General features: G+C 49.4%; 1 protein-coding gene across 2 annotated transcripts; it reads right to left on the reverse strand.

Annotated features, from left to right (window-relative positions):
- Positions 1-2618: 2618 nt before the first annotated feature.
- On the reverse strand, positions 2619-21794 carry LPO (lactoperoxidase). Of its 2 annotated transcripts, XM_060081296.1 has the most exons (12): positions 21719-21794; positions 20411-20498; positions 15829-15989; positions 14394-14511; positions 13935-14064; positions 12993-13199; positions 11573-11897; positions 9780-9940; positions 5059-5311; positions 4021-4194; positions 3013-3250; positions 2619-2826 (listed from the first exon to the last, which is right to left on the reverse strand). In XM_060081296.1, the coding sequence occupies exons 1-12, from the start codon at positions 21792-21794 to the stop codon at positions 2619-2621; spliced, it is 2139 nt and encodes a 712-aa protein (XP_059937279.1). The 2 variants fall into 2 exon arrangements, with proteins under 2 accessions (XP_059937279.1, XP_059937280.1); XM_060081297.1 differs by lacking the exons at positions 15829-15989; positions 20411-20498.
- Between the last annotated feature and the right edge of the window lie 312 nt (positions 21795-22106).

The following is a 22106-nucleotide window of genomic DNA, read 5'->3' on the forward strand; positions in this document are numbered from 1 at the left end:
TGTTTGCTCTTTATTACTAAGTATGGACGGCAGCAGAGTGGATTGGTGAGGAACACAAGCTCAGGAGCCAGACTGCTTGGGTTCAAATCCTGCCTCTGCAGCTCACCAGCTGTGTGACCTTGAACAAGTTCCTCAACCTTGCTAAGCTTGAATTTTCTTCTCTGTAAATAACAGCTCTCAGGGCTCCTTAGAAGGTCCATTTGCATTCTCTAGTACTCGGTTTATTGAGCACTTACTACCTGCCAGGCACTGTGCTAGGCATGGGAAACATACAGAAAAAGTCAGACACCGTTTCTGCCCTCACGGAGCTTATACCTGGAGAGTGTCCGGGTAGCAGAGGTGAACCAGCGGCCCCAGAGGCGTGGCTAGTAGCGGCTGGGCTGTGGGTGGTGGTGGAGTTATGGGCCCGTGCAAGCCCGGCTCCGCCCCTGGCTGCCTTTTCTCTTCCTTACCCTCTTCTCTTGCTTTTTCACAGGAGCCTCTGCCTGGAGAGGGACTGGGGCCCATTGGCCCTTTTGTACCATTTGTTTGTACCTGATGATTATGATAATAAAACATCACTGATGGGGATCTTTGCTCTGTCTGCAGTGGGGCTGGACCCTCAGCATGAGGCTTGCTCTGGGCTCTGAACTTGAACCAGGGTGGTCAGTGCTTCAGGGCCCCTTCTGAACTGGGGGTCAGGACATCCAGGAGTCCTCCTTTGGCTGATTCATGCGTGGAAGGCAGTCAGTTCTTAGAAGCCTAGGGGCCAGGCCAAACCAAGCAGACCCTCTTCCCTCACCTTCCCCAGGGAACAGGACTTGCGGTCACCAAGCCCTTCTGTTCGTGCATTGCTCTGGGAAGTACTTGTTACGTGCTCACTCTGTGTCAGGCTGGGAAATAGAGGGGACACACACTTTTCCTGCAGGAGAGGAAGAGCAGAGGGGTGATGGGAAGGTAGTTCCTTCCCCAGATAGCAAGGCACCTCTGGATCCTGCATCCCTGCAGCTGGCACCGTGGTTCGGAGGCCCTAGGACAGTAGACTCCTTCTCACTCCTGCCTTCACGGGGCCGGGTTCCCAGACTGGGACAGCAGGCTGGGCTGAGGGCGGGGAAGGCGCATATACTTCCCTAATAGACTTGCCTGGAGCTTAATCCCTCTGACTGGTGGATTCCCTCCCTTCTTCCCACATTTGGGCAGGGGCACCCACAGCCGGAGCCTGAAAGCATGCAGGATGCTGGGGCTCCCATGCCCATAGGAGCCCCCGGCACTTCACCCTAGCAGGATAAATACTACTCGGCTCCATTTCACTGATGACGAGAGGGGTGTTCAGTGAGGTTAAGGGCCTCATCTGAGGTCTCAGAGAAGAGGGTGCCAGAGTCGGGGCTGCGGCCCAGGCCTTCTGGCTCCTGGGCTTTCCCCACAGGATGGCTAAGTGCCTCCCACCCCCGCCCCACCAGTCTGGGGATCTGGAGGCCCCAGCTGGGCTGACCTTACCCAGGAAGGTCATTTTTTTTTTTTTTTTTTTTTTGCCCTACGCGGGCCTCTCACTGTTGTGGCCTCTCCCGTGGCGGAGCACAGGCTCCGGACGTGCAGGCTCAGCGGCTATGGTTCACAGGTCCAGCCGCTCCGCGGCATGTGGGATCCTCCCAGACCGGGGCACGAACCCGTGTCCCCTGCATCGGCAGGCGGACTCTTAACCACTGCGCCACCAGGGAAGCCCGGGAAGGTCGTTTTAAAACAAATCATGAATATGTATCGGGCGCCAGCTCTAGCAACGTTCTGGAGCTGCCCATCAAAGGCCTCGCAGGCTCCAAGGACTGGCCTAGAAGAGGCTATTGCCCTGAAGGGCCCCCGGAAGGGAAATTAACTGTAGCTCTGGGGGGATCCAGGCTTGGATTTCCTCCCTCTTTGACCCCGTGGCACTGAGTGCTCTCTTGCCACCCCACGACCGTGGCTTCTTTTCCCAGGAGCCCCTTGCCTCCTCCTTTTCTTTGAGAGCACTTTGAAATCCCACCAGACTGTGCCCTGTCACCCCATAGACTCGTGCACACGACCTGTTGGTGCTGAGACATGTCTGAACTGTAAATATCCAGTTACTCATTTGGCAGTGATTCCAAGGCCTGCCTTGGGAGGGAAACAAGGTCATTGCCAGCACCTGTAGTCAATCACCAGATGTTTACTGAGCACTTACTATGTGCTGAGCACCATGCTGGGGGCCACGGGACACGCTTGGAAGTGGGCTGAAGTCCCCAGCTCAAGGAGTTTACAATCTCGGGGAGTTTACAATCACAGGGAGGAAAGATAAGGGTGTAAAGGCCTTGACTTGTCCAGGGGAGAGGATGGCTGACATCTAGCAAGCTAGACTGGAAGGTATCTCAGAGGGTATCTCGGAGTCTTGACAGAAAGGTGGGTTTCCACAGGCAGAGAGAATGGAGTCAAGAGGAAGAGCTGGAGAGGCCGAGGGGCTGGCCTCGGGCTTGAGCAAGGTGTGCATCCAGGGAGTGTAGAGAGACCCGGCTGGAAAGAAGACTAGGTATGGAGCTCTAAGGGACCGGGTCACTGAGCTTGCTTGAAGTGGCATCGTGGACCAAGGGGACCTTTACTGCACAGTTTGGGAGGCCGTGGAGTCCAGGCCCCTAATTCTCCTTGGAGGCCCATGGTGAGAGGTCCAGCTTATCGATGGCTGAGCAATCCACAAAGCCTTGGGGGTAGCTGTTGACTTGGAAGGGGTGCAGCGGGACCTTGGTGACGTGGGTGTTGTCACAGACAAGGCGTGAAAAGGACATTTTCTGTAGAGAGTTCCGCTGCTCCTCAGTGAAGACCCCAGGGTTCTCCCACCAGAACCTGCAGAGACAGAAGCAGGGTCTCTCCATACAGCCCAGCTGTTGGACCCTTCCCAGTCCGCCAGAGGGGAAGGAAGGAGGTCACCGGAACATGCCAAGGTCTGGCGTCAGTCCTCCTGTAGGACGCCCACGGCCCACCTCCGAGAAGGGATGCCCTCCACGCCCTCCCCGCTGAGGTCTCACTCGCCTGTCTCCATCACGGATCTGCTGGAACTGCCTTCCCAGGAGGCAGGCCAGGAGATGCCCCACCTCGCCCCTTTCTACCAGGGGCTCAGCGATGGCCCCTATCCAGATGTCAATGTTGTCAGGGGTCCCGTAGAGATCCAGTAACTTCTCAGCCAGCACCTTGTTCTTCAGCACGGCCTGCAGCTCCTGCAGTGTTTGGGGCTGTGAGAGGCCACAGAAGCCTCTCCAGGAGTTGTACCCTAGGGCAGAGAGGCTGGGGCTGTCTCTTCCCCCTTGAAGACGTGCCCACTCCAGCTCCATCAGCCCCAGAAAGTCTGTGTTCACAGCCCTTGGAATAGGGAGTCAGTGAGCCATTGTTTTATACTGTGGCACTTAAGCTTCGAGGGGGCTTGTAGGTTATATGGTGCTTACTATGGGTCCAGGAACTATTCTAAGCACTGTACACAAACATAAATCGAAGAATAGAGATGTCAAGTAACTTGCCTAAGGTCACATAAGTAGAAAGGGCATAGCTGGAATTCGAACCCAGGCAGTCTGGCTCTTAAGTACTGCATTTAGGAAGATCCGATTGTCGTTGTTTTCCCTCTGTTATCCTTTTCTTCATAGTTTCTGGACGTTTAAACTGGTTTTACAAGTCAGTTGTTGATTTCTTTCATTTGAGGAGCTCAAAGAAAGTACCAGATGTGTTCTCTGGCCTCTGCATTAAGGTGAATGGAAGATTCCATTTCACAGATGAGCAAAGTGAGTTTTAAAAAAGGGCATCTGTGCACTTGCATGGTGGTCCAGTGGTTAAGACTCTGTGCTTCCACTGCAGGGGGCACGGGTTCTATCCCTGGTCGGGGAACTAAGATCCCACATGCTGCGTGGAGTGGTCAAAAAAAAAAAACGGGCATCTCTGCCTTCTGTTTTAGAAGTGATCAGCTCCTCAGGGCTACAGACGAGAGTCCCTTGGAACCCCAGAAAGTAGCTAAAAGTTCCCCAGGCCTGGCAGGACCCTAGGCCCACTCACCAGGCATCCCATGGTCCCGGCAACGCTGTATGTTGATGGCAGCCAGGTCAAAGCCGTGGATCCTGTGAGTGGGTTGGAAAAGCTTGTTGCGCAGCTCGCCGGTCATCATTTTATTCTGATTCATCGATTTGGACTTCTTGGCCAGCAGGCCCCGCACCAGAGGGTCAATTCCACCTGCAAGGGAGACCCAGAGGCCACGTTGGGGATGGGGGCAGCTGGGGACATCTTCCACTGCTGGCTCCTCCCTCCACCAGACATTTTCTCTTTCTCAGGTGAAAGAAGGGCCAACTGCACCTCTCGGGCTGGAAGTGGGGAGAGAGGAGCACAATGCAGCCTGCAGGGTATGCTGGGGGCTGGGGGTCAGTCCAGACCACCTGCCGTCCTGGGGTGATGGCATGAGCATAAACTTAGGGTTTCTTTCAAGCTCCAGTTCAGAGAGTTGGCTCCTCCTCCTCCATATGTTCCCCCAATGAACTGTGCAGCTTGGGAAGAGATGTCAGAAATCTCTGGAAAATGCCCTGACTTGTCAGGCCTTAAGTAAAGCCAGTTTCAACACAGCCCAACTCAGGATAAAGGGGAGCTGGGTTCAACCTTTGGCACTTAATGTAGGTGGAAAGCCGTAGAGGAGAGCACAAAAGAGCAATTTTTTTTTTTTTTTTTTTTTTTTACCAGACCCAGGAATTATTTCTGCAGGGATCAGAGAAGCTTGAGGCAGGGAAAGAAAACAGGGAAAACTCAGCATCTTAAAGGCCAGCGGAAGAAAGAAAGAATAATAAGTAATATTTAGTGACCACCTCCTGTGTGTCGGGAACCATTGTAGGGTGCTTTATACATATATTTCTATTTTTTTATATCCTATGAGATAGGTATTATTACTGTCCCCATTTTACAAATGAAGAAACTGAGGCTCCGTGAGGTGAATTCACTTGCCTAGGGTCACACAGGAAGTGCCTGGAGTCTGACTTCCAAGACAGGTTTCCCTAGAAGCAGGCTACAGAGTGAGACAGTTAGTGACAATGCTTCCCTGAAAGGACATACCATCTTTGACTATCCTCCAGGTGTTGAAGAAGAGGGTGTGTAGGGGGAGCTCTGCTTCCAGACCCCATGGCTGATAATTCTCATCCAGGCGGAACACAGTGGAGGGAACCTCCAAGTGGCCAAAGCGGAAGGCGAAGGTGAAGACATTGGAAATTCGGGGATCCACAGAGTTGTTATAGCCTTGGTATGGAGGGATCCACTTTTGCATCTCATCACCTAGCACAATGGGTAGGTAGTCCCTAAAGGTGATAATCTGGAAGGAGAAACAAGTCATGAGAAAAGGGTGTGAGAAGCCCTACCTCTGGCCACAGTGGACGGGCCCAGCTGTGGCACCAGACTAAGCTGGTTAGTCAGATTCTCTCTCTCAGGAACTTAGATTTCAGACGCAGTTATTCAAGAAATTATAGCTTGAATAGAAATAGCTATTCAAGCTATTTCTGGTGGCGCTCTATCTGAGGGGACAGATGGGGTGATATGGGCTGTCATTTTCTATCATGTGCAGAAAAGCAGAGAAAACCCATCTGCAGAGAAAGAGAGTGGAGAAGTGAAGAGAGGAGCAGAGAGGAGGGAGAGAGAGAGTGAGAGTAGCTGCGTAATTCCAGATGGTTTCCAGTCTCTGGCTCTCACCCTAGTTGAGGCCCAACTACACTCCCTGCCTGGAGGTTCTGGGAGAAACCCTTACTAGCTTCCAGTTGATACATGTATAGAGTGAACCTGTACTGAACATCTGAACTAGCTTGCATGGGTTTCTTTTTCTTGTGGTCCAAGAAGCCTTATTATGGATGAAAATCCATATGTTGAAGCTCTAACCCTCTCATTTGACTGTATTTGAAGATAGGGCCTGTATAGAGGTAATTAAGGTTAAATGATGTCATAGGATGGAGTCCTAATCCAAAAAGACTAGTGTCCTGATAAGACGAGAGAGACGCACGCACAGGGGAAAGACGTGTGACCTCCAGAAAGGAAAGAAGAATGATATACTGTGTAACTCTACACCCATCAACAGCAGAATACAAATACTTTCTAAGGACCTATGGAACATTCAACAAGATAACCATACCAGGGTTATAAAATAAACCTTAACAAATTTGAAAGAATCGAGATCATAAGAGTATATTCTCTGACCATGATGGAATCAAATTAGAAATCAGTAACAGAAAGGCAGCAGAAAAATCCCTAAACACTTGGAAGTAAAACAATATACTTCTCAATAACCCATAGGTCAAAGAGAAAGTCTGAAACGGAGAAACAACAACAACAAAACATACACAGTGAATTAAAATGAAAATACAACATATCAATATTTGTGGGATACAACTAACAGTGCTAAGAGGGAAGTTTATATCACTTGTAATACTTATGTTAGAAAAGAAGAAAGCTCTCAAATCAATAATCTAAGCTCCTACCTCAATAAACTAGCAGGAAGAGCAAAGTAAACCTAAAGCAAGCAGAATAAACTAAAGAAGAAAAGTCATATGATTATCTACATCAATGCAGAAAAACCATTTGACAAAATTCCACATCTATTCATGATAAAAACCCTCAGTACGCTAGGAATAGAGCAGAACGTCCTCAACTTCATATAGAGCATTTACAAAAAAAAATCACAACTAACTATACTTAATGGTGAAACCTTGAATGCTTTTCTTTTACTATTGGGAAGACAAGAATGTCTGCTGTCATTACTCTTATTCAGTATAGTACTGGAAGTTGTAGCCACTGTAACAAGGCAAGAAAAAGAAATGAAAAACATACAAATTAGAAAAGAACGAATATAACTGACATTATTTGTAGATGACATGACTATCTATGTAGAAAATCCCAAGGAACCTACAGAACTCCTGGAACGAATTGCGTTCAACAAGGTCATAGGATACAGAATCAACACATAAAAATCAATTATATTTTTATACACTGATAATGAATAAGTGGAAACTGAAATAAGAGATGTAATACCACTTACAATTCCTGCAAAGGAAATGAAATACTCAGGTATAAATGTAATAAGCATGTATAGGATCTGTATGATTAAAATTATAAAATGCTGATGAAATAAAGAAAATCTAAATACTTGGAGAGACATACTATGTTTATATAGTGGAAAACTCAACATTGTAAAGATGTCAATTGTCCCTAACTTGATCTATAGTTTTAATACAATTCTTATAGAAATCTCAGCAAGATTTCTTTGTAGACATAGATAAGCATGTTTTAAAATATATATGGAAAGGTAAAGACCCTACAATAGCCAAAATAATTTTGAAAAAGAATAAAGTGAGGAGTCATTCTTCCTAATGTTGTCTTATTATATAGCTACAGTTATTAAACACTGTGGTACTGGTGTAGGAATAGACACATAGACTAGTGGAATAGAATGGACAACCTAGAAATAGATGGACATAAATATGCCCAAATAGTTTTTTAAAACTTTTAATTTTATATTGGAGTATAGCCGATTAACAGTGTTGTGATAGTTTCAGGTGCACAGCAAAGCGACTCAGCCATACATATAAATGTATCCAGACTTCCCTCCCATCCAGGCTGCCACATAATGCCCAAATAATTTTTGACAATGGAGCCAAAGCAATTCAAAAGAAGAAAGACAGCCTTTCAATAAGTGGTGCTGGAGCAATTAGACAACCATACCCCCCACCCCAAATGAACCCTGACCTAAGCCTTATGCTTTATACAAAAATTAACCTCAAATGGATCATGGACTTAAATGTAAAAGATAAAACTATAAAATGTCTAGAAAAATAAAACCAGGAGAAAAACCTCTGGGACCTAAGACTAGGGAAAGAATTGAAACTTGACACCAAAACAAAATCTATGAAAGGAAAAAACTGATAAATTTGGCCTCATCAAAATTAAAAACTCTTACTCTGCAAAAGACCTTATTAAGAAAATGAAAAGACAAAGTACAGACTGGGAGAAAATATTTACAGTCACATATCTGACAAAGGATTCATATCTAGAATATATAAAGAACTCTCAAAACTCAACAAAAAGACAAAATCCATTTTGAAAATGGGCAAAATATATGAACAGATGTTTTACTGAAGAGGATATCCAGATGGCAAAAAAGCACATGAGAAGAAGTTCAATATGATCAGCCATCAGATAAATGCAAAGTAAAACCACAATGCAGGGCTTCCCTGGTGGCGCAGTGGTTGAGAGTCCGCCTGCCGATGCAGGGGACATGGGTTCGTGCCCCAGTCCGGGAAGATCCCACATGCTGCGGAGCGGCTAGGCCCGTGAGCCATAGCTGCTGAGCCTGTGCGTCCAGAGCCTGTGCTCCGCAACGGGAGAGGCCACAACAATGAGAGGCCCGCATACCACAAAAACAAACAAACAAACAAAAACCCCACAATGCAATATCACTACATACCTATCAGAAAGGGTAAAAAAAAAAAAGTGATGACACCAAATAATGACCAGAATGCAGAGAAACTGGATCATTCATACATTGCTGGTGGGAATGTAAAAAACAGTACAGCCACTCTGAAAAATACTTTGGCAGTTCCTTTTAAAACTAAAAATGGACTTAGCATATAACCCAGCAATTGCACTCTTGGGCATATATCCCAGAGAAATAAAAACCTATTTTCATGCAGGAACTTATCCACGAATGTTCATAGCAGCTTTATTCATAATAGCCCCAAATTGGAAGCTATGCAAATGTCATTCAATAGGTGAATGGTTAAACAAAACATGGAATACTACTCAACAAAAAAGTGAACAATTGATGTATGTAGCAAGTTGGATGAACCTCAAGGAAATTATGCTGAAAGTAAAAAGCCAGTCTCAAAAGAATACATACTGCATGATTTCATTTATATAATACTCATGAAATAACATAACTGTACAGATGGAGAACAGATTAGTGGTTGCCGGGGGTTAGGGATGTGGGAAGGGGGAGGGTGGATGTGGCTATAAAAAGGTAGCACAAGGGAGTCTGTGGTGATGGTAGAGGTAAGTGTCGTTATTGTGGTGGTGGTTACATGAAACTACATATGTGATACACTTACATGGAGCTACACACACACACATCCCTCACATGAACTGACTGCACTTATAACTGGTGAAATCTGAATAAACTTTATGGTTCGTATCTATGTTAACTTCTGGCTTTTGATATTGTACCATAGTTATGCAAACTGTTAGCACTGGGAGAGACTAGGTGCATGTGCTTTTTTTTTTGATACAACTTCCTGAGCATCTACAATTATTTTTAAATAAAATGTTTAAAAAATATGTGTATGGTTCATATCGACATATCAACTTTTCTAAGTCTCTTCTAGTTAGTCAATCAGTCAATCAACAATAGCAATGGACTATGCCTGTGACATGTGGCTTAGGTGTGGAAAATTGTAGAAGATAATCCAATCAAAACAATCAAAAGAACTGTGACGTAACGGTCCCAGGAGTGATGGGGCCTGTGGTCCAAGTGGTGGCCCCTGGGCGGGCACACTGAGGGGCTGGCATATGAATGACTCTCCAGCACCCTGAATCCAGGGATTCATTTTGGGGCCGAGAAGCTGAAGAAACAAAAGGGAGGGTTTAAAAGAATGAGACAGTGAGAAAGAAGCAGCAGAGGAGAGGAGGGGGAAATGGAGGTGTGGAAAGCCGAGGAGGTCACTGGCCGCGTGGCCGCGGGCAGAGGGCAGAGCCAGGAGCAGAAGTGAGGCTGGCACATGAAGCAGCTCCCCTGAGCCTCTTACCTGCATGAAGGCTCCTAGGATCTTCCGGGCTTCCTGGTAGAGCTTCTCTCCATCCCAATGAGGGTTGAGTCTCTTTAGTTCTCTGGCCAGCCGGTTGTGCTCTCGGAGAAGGAGGGTGTGGGAAATGGCCAGCAGGATCTGCTCTGAGGCTCGGGGATCTCCTGAAAGCCCAGAAGGCAGAAGGGTGTGTCCCTCCCTGAGCAGCCCCAGAACCCAGTAACTGCACAAAGAATAAATGTGGTGTCCCAGAGGGAAGCTCTCCTAAGACCCTCCTTCCAGTTAGTTTAAGGTGGAGAGAGATCGGGGTTGCGATTCATAGATTTGAATCCCAGGTCTCCACACACACTTTTTAGTTCTGTCACTTTGGACAAGTTACTTAACATGGCTAAGCCTCAGTCTTCATATCTGTGAAAAGGGGGCTAATAAGGTCGAACCCACAAGACTGTGGTAAAGAAAGACTACATACAGGTGACATTAAAAAGTAAAATTTTGCTAATTAAATCCCAACTGCCTTCTAAGACGGGACCTACAAATAAACGAGGGGCTTTTTATTGTGCGGAACAATTTGGATGGTTTTAGGAATGCAAGTTTGAGGGTAAGAGCTTGGGTAGGGTTGAATTCCTCTGTGTAATAAGGGAGAAGAATCTAGAGATGGAGGCTATTGGGAGGAGAGGGTCATATAGATGGTAAAAGACCAGCTGTTTCATAAGGGGACTTCTCCTTGTGTCCTCTAATCTTCAGGAAAGTCTATTAAATTCATGAATGCTTGGTCTTACTGGATATTTTAATGGAAAACAGGAAGGGCTTAGTTTTGTGTCTGGACTGATGTGAGATGTGTATGGACACAGAATCCAAGAGCTCTACCAAGAGATCTGGGTCTTCTGCCATGTCTGCGTGGGCTGGGGGTTTGTCCTGGGAGAGTGGATTTTTGGAAGAGAGAAGGCCTCCAGAAGCCAAAGGCAGAGAAGACCAGGAGGGCATGAGCCTCCAGAATGAGGAGAAGTGGAGGGCTTTGGCTGCGTACAGGCTACGTGGAGTGGGGACTTTGTGCCAAGTTTATAGAAAGCCTTAAAAATATACATTCCTCTTAATCTAGAACGTTCTCCTCTAGGAAGTTATCTTAGTAAAATTATTAAAAATGAGCACAAAAATTCATCAACAAGGATGCTCAGGACCTTAACAAAAATGAACAAACAAAAAATCACAGAAAAACTAGAAATGACACAAATGTCTCCAAGTAGGGTTGATAAAATAAATTATGATAAATATATGTCATGGAATACCAGGCAGCCATTAAAGATCATGATGTAGAAGAATATTTAAAGATGTGACACATTAAGAGAAGACATCAGCTTACAGAAAATTACTTCTAGTATGACCCCAATTGTGTAAAACAAGGTAGAACTAGATCTAGGATAGAAAAAAACTGGAAACATAGGCATTAAAATGCTAACAATGATTATCTGTGAGTGGTGGGACTGTGTGGATTTTCTTATTTTCTTTGTGCTTTACTGGACTTCCTTAATATTTTTTTATTAATACAGTGAACACATGTTCTTAGATTCTGTATTCATCTGCACCCTTCTGCCAGTCCTGGACCACTGCCCACAGCAGTGGTGGCTTGGTGTGTGTTTTTCCAGAAGACAATGAGAAGAAGCAATGGTAAAGCCTCCCTGGAAGCCGCCCAGTGGCCTCGAGAAGCTTTTCTGGCCTTCCTCTGCTCTCAGGCCCCAGGATAATCCCCTGGATAATCCCCTTGTCCTTTGGTCCCTCCGTTGCCAGCCTAGACTCACCTGTCAGGAAGCAGGGCACACGGGCAGTGGTGTTGATGAACTCACAGGGGCTCGGCTTCTTGTTGTCAAAGGGCGGGTAGGCCAGCCCATGGTCCTGGGCCTCCTGGTTGATGGCCATGAGGCCCAGTGGGCTGCTGAGATTCCGGAGGCGGCTGGCCAGGCTGGGCTCAGGGCTGTACACTAAACTGGCGTCCAGGAAGGAGGTCAGAGCATTGATCTGCTCTCGGGCCAGTGACTGGCAAGGTGGAGTGGGGCAGACAAAGCCGGCTCGGAAGAAAGGCATGCATTTCCCTTGAGTCTTCACCTTGGGGTCGTTGCACGGGAACTGCAGAGAGATCAGGGTGGGTGACTGGGCAGAGGTGATACAGCTAACAGCCTCTCCCCAGGGTAGGTCTGGATGCAGCTGGCAAAGATGCTGATGGTGCCCTCCTGGGACCCTGGGACCAGACAATGGCTCCAGGTGCCTCCTGCTGATGCTATAAATCCTGGGCCCCCAACTCCCTGAAGGTCATGACATCTGCTGGGTAAAAGGGCTGAGGGGGAATCATTCAATCTTTCATAGCAAAAGCTCCAAATTTTTGGTTGAGAGGGAGTCCTGAGATCCTGGCATAAGGAAGCAGGACATGAGGCAGGAAAGGGTTTGTTAATAATTACTACTAACAACAGCTACCATTTATTTATTCTGCACCTACCATGTGCTTGGCACTATGCATACTTTATCTCATTTTGGTCCTCATAAAACCCTGTAAGGTAGACAATTCTGTCCCATTTTACACGTGAGAAAACGGAGGCTCAGAAAGGTTAGTAATTTGCCCAAGATCTTACAAACTGAAAGGTGAAGATGTGGGATTCAGATCGAGGCTGACCTTACTTCACACCTTATGCTCTTTATACCACAACACAGAGTCCCGATGTGTGTGAGTGAATAAATCATTCTCTAACTGTAAAATCATGAATAAGAAGAAAGGTGCACCACTGCAAGTTCCCTTCCCTTCCTGCTGGAAATGCCCACAAATGCCTGCCACTCATCCTGACTCATCCATTCTGGGAGTAGCCTTCCCGACTCTGAGATGACTTACGGTAGCATTCCACAAATTTCACTGTCTATAAAATGAATCTCCTGGGGATTCCGATAAAATGTAGATTCTGCTTCCCAATGTCTGGGATGAGGTTTGAGATTTTACCTTTCTAATAAGACCCCAGGTGACATCAGTGCTGCTGGGCCAGGGATGAAGACAACACTCCCCAGAGCTTCCCAATTTTGCCCTTAGTGATTACTTGTCCATTTCCCACACAGGTTCTTTGTCCTTGAGGGAAGGGACAGTGTCTTGTTCACCTTTGAATTCTAAGTGTTTAGTGTACTGTCTGCCACATCAGGGAGGCAAGGGGTTTGCCAGGGACCCGCAGCTGCAGGACGTACCATGATGGGGAAACAGTTGTCTCCCTGGATACAATGCTCATCACACTGCACTTTGGAGTACTCGCTGCTCCCCAGTTCCGTGTCGGGGGCAAAATCCAGGTCGTGGTCCACAATTTGACCCCACTGCATTAAGAGCAGGGACCTGTTTGGGTCCAGAACACCCTCTTCATTTAGGTAGCCTACAATCTTGTTGGATACTTCACGGGCCTACAGGTGGAGAGAGGACAGGGAGGAAAAGGTGTTTTGAGGATTCAGATTCAGCTGCAGTTTATAGAGTACCTATGATGTAACAGGTACACTTCATCCTCATGACAAGCTTATGAGGTAGGTGGCATTACCCCATTTTGTAGATGAGGAGACTGAGGACTAGACAGGTGAGGTCAACTCACCAAGGTCCTGCCGCTACAAAGGGCCAGGTCTGTATGACTTGCTGGCTTCAAGGCCAGTGCCCTTTCCACTCAAAGAGGGAAAACAAAGACAGGCTGTCCCTGAAGTAAGTGCCACGGAGGTGCCAGGTGTCCGGGGATAGAAGAGGGGCTCTGGGGAGGGCCCGCCAACTCAGATGAGGCCAACAGATAGGAGGTCCCGGCAAGCACCAGCTGATGCACTCCAGGGGCTGGGGCAGGGCAAGCGCGAACAGGATGGGGCAGGGAAGCCATCTGCCTGGGAGACCCCAGGGTACTTGGCCTGACGGCAGCTGGGACATGTGGCTGGGCTCCGGGACCTGGACTCCGCTGCTCTCTAGTGGCATTTTCCGGAACAGCACCAGGGAGGACGTCCAAATCTCCATCTCTCTCCGGATGAGGTTCTACCGCGCGCCTGTCCTCGCACCTATTTCTTCTTCCTTTCCTTGTGTGTTTGTGGGAGGGCATCCCTTCCCCTCTTACTCCCATCTTTCACCCGCCTGCTCGGGGCTCGCCCCCACCCCGTGTCCGCTCTCACCAGCGGGACAGGGAAGCCGTTCCGCGTCTTCCTCGGCGTCCAGCCGAAGGGCAGGGAGAGCCCGTCCTCGTACTCCGCCGGCAGCCAGCGCGCCAGCGCCCTGTTGGACGCGCCCAGCGCGGGGTTCCTCCTGAAACCGCAAGACCGGCCCTCAGCCTAGGCGGTGGGTTCGCTCCGGGGTCCGCTTCTCCGCAAACCCCACGGGGATCCCCTGGGGAAAGGTGCTCCTGCCAGTGGGATGCAGTGGTCTCTTTAGAAGGTGGGGAAGTTAGCGGGGTTCCAACAGAACAGATTCCAGTGGGACGCTAGTCCAGGAGCGTAAGGCGGTGGGAGTTATGCCTGTAATGCCCAAGTGGCAAAGCCCCTGGCTGGGCTGAGCAGGGCAGGTGGGCTGGGCAGAGGGGTTGGCTGTGGTGATCGGGAGAACCTGCCTCCTAAACCCACCTACTGGCCACTCACCTGTTATTACAGTCTCCCGTGATGGTGCGGTAAGGGCTGTTCTCATCACATTTCACCAAAGGAACTGGGGCATCACAGCCCACCTCCTGAGAGAGTGCAGTCAAGTCCAGGCTAGGGTCTGAAAGAGAAGGGATGCCCAAAGGGCTGAGTTCTTTCTCCCTTCTGAGGCCCTGAGGGGAGGTTCATTTTTTGAACTTGATTTTTGGGGGAATACATTTTACGTTCTAAGTGAGCATTTCGCATTGAATCCTGACAATTCATTAAGGTAAGAATTTAAATTCTCATTTTACGAGAGAACGAGACTTGCCCAAGGCCACACAGATAGTAACGGTCTCCAGAGCTGTTAGTAGTTCTTTGTCTATCAGACCCTTTGGATCAACAGATCTTTCTTTTAGAACAATACCCCTGAGAGGTCAGGTACATGTTAGTATGAGTTAGTTTGAGAAGATTGCTTTTCTTCTAAAGCTCCACTGACGTCTAAGGTCCCAAGCACGCAGGGATCTAGATAGGAAAGATGTTGGGAACGGACAGGGCATTTTTAGGTGAGGGGCGCCGTGATCTCGGCGGGAGTAACAGAGTGGGGAGCTTTAGGCATCAGAGACCTCCACGTGGGCGCAGAATGGGAAGAGCCGCCAACGTCCTAATGCAGCCTGAAGGGAATCCGGCTCTGGGGGCCTTCTTTGGGGGCTCACCTGCGGAGGTTGGCAGGGGCCGAGGTTCAGGCCCCAGCACCTTAAGAGTCTCAGGGTCCAAAGTGCTTCCTACTTCTTCCTACCTTGTCCTGGTTTCCTCCTTTTGGAGCTTTGGAATTTGCCCAAGTCCTAGGCCAGGTGTCCTCCCCCTCTTGAGGTTTCCCCAGGGAGAACGTGCAGCCTCTTCCTCCCGTCAAGACCAATCCCCTTCCTCCGTGACCCACCGTGAACAGTGACATTTGGTAGGGGGTGGGGGGGGAGGGGTTGAGGAGGTCACGATCAATCCATCGGCTCATTGTTTCAGCTCCACGGTACCCAGAACAGGCGAGACAGCTCATCACCTGTGACGTAATCCCAGGAAATCCCCCCTGACACAGGTGGCTGAAATGTCCCCTCCACAGGCGGAAATGGTGACACTGTGGTTTGGGACAGGGAGCCCGTGTTTATTAACTTTAGCCCTTCCTCTGGACAGAGGCCTTACAGATGGTGTTATAACAAAAGGCACAAATGTCCCCTCATTTGGAGTTGGCAATGTGACCTTGCTGGGCCCAAGTTCCTTCCTCTGCAAAAGGAGCATTGGCCTGGCTGTCCTCCCAGCCCCTCCTTGCTCTGCAGTCCGTGATTCTGACGGAGAGAGAGGATGTGGCTCCCAGTACGAACTGTGGCTTTTGGTGGCTTGTGTTCTCTCCTGCGGAGAGATGACCGCTTCCTGCCATCAGAGGGCTGGGGTTTTTTTTCTGTACCTGTGACGTTGATCCCAGTCGCTTTCTGCCTCAGTCTCTTTAAGGACTCCTCCCACACCTGCCCGTGGCGGATGGCCACGCGGGTCCAGCCCTTGGCGTGCTTGAGGTATTTGGAGAGCTGTCGGGTGGTGGGCACCTCAGAGCTCATGGCCGTCTTCAGGCTACAATGGAGAGCAACGGGGGAGTCATGACCGGGCCCTCAGCTCTGACCCTGTAGCAGGGGTGTGAGGTGCTGTGTGTGTACAGTGGGCAGCATGCAGGAGACCCCCACTTCTGTGCTCTCAGGATCTTTTCTTAGCTCTCCTCTGATGCCTCTGGGAAATCTCCTCTGGGAGGAGGAAGCTACCGTGTGTCTTTAAGCTTCATTAAGTCTGGTTCTGAAGGAAGGCAGACAGATGGACATGAGCACTTCCTGAATTAGAGTCAGAGGGTTGCAGCTGTGCTGGCTGCTTCCGAATCCGTTGGGGAACCCTAAAAACACCTAAGTCCCAGGACGTACCGATTCAGACCGAGGAACCCCTGACCGTGGAGCTGGCCTCGTGCACCGAGAATTCTGGAAATAACATGCCTATGGGCCCCAGGTCTGCCCATGAAAGCATCCTTCATCCCATCTGGCCCTAGAGTTAGTGTGGAGTTTGTTTAGTTGTGGCTGTAGCATCTAGCCTCTTGTTGACCATTTCTTGGGCCAGATGTTCGGGCTTTGTCTTAATTACCTATCTATAAAAAGAGAAGCCAAAACCCTTTCTACTACCAAGAAGTTGGTGACCAAGGGCAAGGTGGTGTCAGAAAAGCCCCTGCATGAGAACCCTCTCCCCCGTCCTGTGCCTCAGTTTCTTGTGTGTGAGATGAGGGGTCCTATGAGATGATCTTTACAGCTCTAAGACTGAAATTTTGGAAGTGGCTCAAATTCTCACAAAGGCAACCCTGCTCGGGGATATGCGTCACAGGCTGTAACTCCTGGCCTGTCCCTGTGGATCAGGTTATCGATTCTACTTCAAGCATGAGGGGGCCTGATGCTCAGCCTGAGGGGCAACAATGGGCGATGACTGAGCTGTAGTCACCAGGCCTGACCCCTTCCAACCTCCCCCCAACCTCGGTAAGAAAGGACCCAAGAAGATAAGCCAGACTGCCTTTTGTTGCTGTTACAAGAGACATCATGGCCCAGTGGCCCAGACTGCTGCACGGCATGTCCAATATGGTAACCGCTAGCCACATGTGGCTGTTTAAATGGAAATTCATTAAAATTAAATACAATTAAAACTTCAGTTCCTCAGTGTCACTAGCCACATTTCAAGGGCTCCGTAGCCACATGTAGTCAGTGACTCCTGTATTGGACGGCACTGACCTAGAGTTTGAACCCTGGTTCCCCCAGGATTGGTCTACAGACCTGACCTCTGAGTGAGCTAGGACTCCCTGTGTTACTTACATCAGGGCCTTTGGAGCACGCTGGCTGGGTTTCACTCCTGCTGCTACCTAGTAGCTGGTGCCTTTGAGCAAGTTACTCAACATCTCTGTACCCAATTTCCTTACCCATAAAACGAGGATACTGATCGTAATCACGTTATTTGATCATTTTGACTTCAAAACCAGCTATTTCACAGAGTTGGATTTAGCACTTTCTAGGATTTGGGGGAGGAAGGCATGTGAAGTGCTGAGAGCTGTCTCTGGCACAGAGTAAACACTCACACGTGTTAGCATCAGCGCCATCACCATCATCATGGGTCCCAAAGGGCCCCCCCACCCAAGAGAGAAGGTATGTTGCTGGGCCTCCCAGGGCTCCACCCAAAGGTCCCATGCAAGGCCCTACCTGTTCCTGCCTTTCTCCCCTGGCTAGCGTTCTGCGCGGTCTCCTGCCTGACCTTGACTCACCGGGGACTTACCTCCTGCTCTGACTCAGGGCCGGGCTCCACGGGAGCAAGCAGGGCCTCGGAGGAACTCTTTTTCCATCTCCAGGCCCACCCCCTTGTCCTAGCCCCCATGCTCTCCCATCTGGATGGCCACAGCAGACTCCTAATGCGACTCATGCCTCCTCTCCTGTCCTTCTCCCATCCGTTCTCCAGCCGGCTGCAGGAAGGCGCTTTTTTTGAACGAAATGCAGACCAGGCCACTCTGACTGAAGCACTTTCTTGGCTCTCCCTGTGACGTGCATGAATCCACAGGCTTACTGTGTACGGGCTCGTGACGTTGTGGGATCTTTGCCTCTATCTAGTTCCCAAACATTTTCATCACCCTCCAAGGAGACCCCGCACCCATGAACAGCCAGCCCAGTCCCTCCCTTCTCCCCCAGCCCCTGTCAGCCACTGCTGTGCCTCCGACTATCTGGCCCTCAGGCTCCACCTGTGTGGCCTCTTTCCCTACTGCCGCCACCAGCGTGGGCCTCCTTTCTGTTTCCTGAGCACCCTAAGCTCTTTCCTGCCTCAGGACCTTTGCCTTTGCTGCCCCCAGACCCTGGCTCGCTACATAGCCGGCTCCTTCTCATCCTCCGTCAGGCTTCCCTGCGCCTAGAGTAGCAGCCACTGCCCTGTTTATTTCCTTCATTGTCCTTATCACAGATTGTGAGTCACTGGATTGTGTGTGTGCTTGTGAACAAGATGTTTAAATGTGATTCTTGATGTCTCCATGAGACCCCTAAATCCAAGAACTAATCGGTGGGGATGATTTCCAAGGCAGGGTTGGGTCGTCCTGTGCAGCACGACTTGCAAAGGAGGTGATGAAAACCAATTGTGTGGCTTTTATCCTACCCCGACCTTGGGCTATAAAAAGATTGAGTTAAGGAGGGAGAGAGAATGTTCATCTGGGGGTAGTTGCTGAAATACCAGCCATTTCCCTCCTGCCACTGTGGGGCTTCTTCTTTGCACTCAGTCTAGTGACAAGGGCCTTGAGAGGAGGGCCCTGCTGTGTGTCCTGGAGCTATGGCTGGTGGTTGACCCCTGCCCAAAGAGCCTAAAGAAAACAAGAAAAGCAGACGTGGCTCGTGCTGTGCGCCTAACAGCAGAGTAAGCCAGACAGGGCAGCCCTCGGCCCCAAATCGGCACATCCTCCAGCAGCAGGGCAAAGCTTTTAGTCTTCTGGAGCATCTTTAAAGGGGACCTGGCTCAAGGTGGTGTGAGGAGGGGTGAGGGAGGGAGCCACAAGCTCCAGGGCTGAGGGGTGGAGCTGTGAACTACTGGTCAGAAACTTCTCTGGGTCGGAGAGTTGGCAGCAGAATCTCTGAGAGCCGAAAAGCACCCAAGGAGGGAAGGAGCTTCTGACCCAACCCCTAACACCCAGGCACTAAGCTGTCCAGGCCACTTAGACTTTGCCATCCTGTATCTCTCTTACCTCCCCCAGCTTGACCCCTAAGAGTGACAATCCTGGGCTGGGGGATGAGGAGAAGCTCGGGAAAGACGGACGGACGGACCACGCGCCCTTCTCACACTATGAAACCCTAAAGCAGCTCCAAGGGGAGGAAAGTGAGAGGCTCTGGGCTTTGTCTTCTTCTGCTGACATTTGGGTTCCTGAAAGGACTAGAAGTGATCAGAGCACATCTTGTCATCTAAAAGTCGGCAGAAAAGTTATGGGACCTCTTGAGAGTTTATGCAAGGGCCAGAGAGGAATGAAACCCCAAGTCCAGGAGAGGGGCAGCAAGAGGCACCAGTGAGGTTGTTTTCTGCTCGGTGAAGTGGTTACTCTTGTTTTCCTGCCTCTCTAGCTCCAGCCTGGGCTTCCTGAGGGCAGGGACCCAGTCTGCATTGCTTATTTCAGGAAACCCAGGCCCTACACGTGGTCGGGAGGTGGCTGACTCTGCTGGTGTCCTGCATGTTTCTCAAGTTCATTTGGGCCCATTTATAGCTTTGGCGTGCCCCTCCCCTAGCCGCTGATGGCTCACTCCCGTAACTTTCTTGGGCAATTGCTTCTGAGTCAGGGTGGCTTCCTGGCTGGAGGTGCCTGGGAGTCACACAGTGTGCTACGCTGCGCCCCCCACCCCCACCCCCAGTGCCAAGCTTGCAGCACGTCTGGCTGACATCAAGGACCCCTTTGGCAGGTGAAACCTCTGCTCTCTTGCTTGGGGTAGGACAGGCTCTGAGTGCAGCCTACACTCCGGATCTCCCTGTGGGGTCAGCTGGGGCTAGACCTTAAACCACATCCCTGCTTAACCCCTTCTTTTTACCTATCTGGGCTCACTCCCTCACTCTGCTACAGCTTTCGTGAGAGTGCTCCCCGGTAAGCCACCGCATGTGAATCCAGGTCTCAGGTTCTGCCTCAAGGGGACCTGACCTAAGACATGTTGAATGAATGGAGAACTTCTAGGGACAGGCTTTCTGAGACTCTGCAATGCATGACCTAAGGAATCACTCAGCCACGTGGAAGAAAGTGCTTCTAGGATTGGATGAGACCACATCCCCTTCCAGGTAACTTAGAGGCTGAGGATTTTAGGAGCTGTTGGCTTTTACCCATACTTGCCCCATACTCGCAGGTGGGCAGGGGCTGGGGGTGGAAGGGCAGGTTGTAAGATTGCTTTGGCTCGTTGGCTTGTCAGGACTGACCTGGAGGCACTCGTCAGCCCAGGAAGAGAAGCACGTGGTATGTGTGTCTCACCTACCTGGTCCGGGAATCCAGGAAGGCCTTGTTGACCTGGATCTTGACCTGACTCACAGCATCAGAGATGGTGACGGTGCGGGTGGCCTGCTCTTGGAGGGGGAGAAACAAGGAGCAGGGTATCAGACACCCCTCTTTGGAGAAGCCCTTTGGTCTGTCTCCCTCTTTCTCTACTATTATCCCCACCACTCAAACCTGAGCAGACAGAAGATCAAGATTAGGAAATGTTCGACAGGAGGAAAAGCCCAGAATGGGAAGAATACTCTCTGATACTCAATAAGGTGTCAATAGCACTCTTTAGAAGTCCAGTAGAATGCATTTGTCCCTCAGTATCCACAGGGGATTGGTTCCAGGACCCCCCAGGATGCTCAAGTCCCTTATGTAAAAGGGCATAGTATTTGTATATAACTTATGTGCATCTTCCTGTATACTTTGAATCACCTCTAGATTACTTATAATACTTAATGCAATGTAAATGTCATGTAAATAGTTGCCACAGTGGGGTTTTTTTTGGGGGGGGAGCTTCCTGGAATCTTTTAAAAAAATATTTTCAATCCACTGCTTGTTGAATCTGCTGAGGCAGAACCTGTGGATACAGAGGTCTGACTGGACCCAGTGTTGGGATTAGAAGGTGTGTGACCACTCAGGTTGGCTCTGGGCTCTGGGCTGTGTGGTTTTTTTTGGTTCTTGGTGAGGTGGACCTGAAAACAAGTCCCTCAAAGGGCTTAGCTGATCACAAGGACCCTGAGGTAGGGAAGGGGACGGTGTAGAGTAGAGGTGGGATTCCTCGTTTTACTCGAATTGGGGTCTGGAATGGTGGGAGGATCAGGATGCAGTCTTTGAACAAGGGGAGTGTAGTGGCTTAAATAGCGTCCCTCCAAAATACTTGTCCAACTAGCACCTGAGAATGTGACCTTATTTGGAAATAGGGTCTTTGCAGATGTAGCTAATTAGGAAGAAGTCATACAGGTACAGGATTAGAGTGGGCTCTAAATCCAATGACTTGTGGTCTTATAACAAGAGGAGAGGACACACAGAGGACACCACAGAGAAGAAGGCCATGTGAAGATGGAGGCAGAGATTGGAGTGATGCACATATAAGCCAAGGATTGCTGGGAGCTACCAGAGGCTGGAAGGGGCAAGGAATGATTCTCCCCTAGAGCCTTCAGAGGAGCATGACCCAGCCAACACCTTGATTTTGGACTTCCAGCCTCCTGAACTGTAGGAGAATACATTTCTGTTGTCTTAAGCCGCCCAGTTTGTGGTCCTTTGTTACAGCAGCCCCAGGAAACCAATACAAGGTGGTACTTACCATTTGTGTTAGATTCTGCAACCTGGAACAAGCTCAGGGAAGCCAAAAGGACTGGGAGATGGAAAAGAGCCCTCATCGCTGAAATGAGACCAGGATCAGGATGTGAGCCTTGTAGAGTCCCCATGGGTAGGACTGAATCACAGAAAGGGGGTGGTAAAGCAGAGAAAGCCCAGAGAACATGAGACACCCTAACATTAGAACAGAGGAGGGGAAACCACAGTAACTAACTAAGCATCTACCATATGTGCAGGCCCATGGTAGGTCCTGGGAGAGGGAAAGAGACAGGCTTTGTGGTCAGAAGGTCCTGAGTTGTAGTTATGCATTTGCTCTAACTAGCTCTGTGACATTAAGCAGGTTACTTGACATCTCTGGGCCCCAGCCTGATTGA

This window comes from Mesoplodon densirostris, chromosome 18 (assembly GCF_025265405.1).
Source record: "Mesoplodon densirostris isolate mMesDen1 chromosome 18, mMesDen1 primary haplotype, whole genome shotgun sequence".
Taxonomy (NCBI): domain Eukaryota; kingdom Metazoa; phylum Chordata; class Mammalia; order Artiodactyla; family Ziphiidae; genus Mesoplodon; species Mesoplodon densirostris.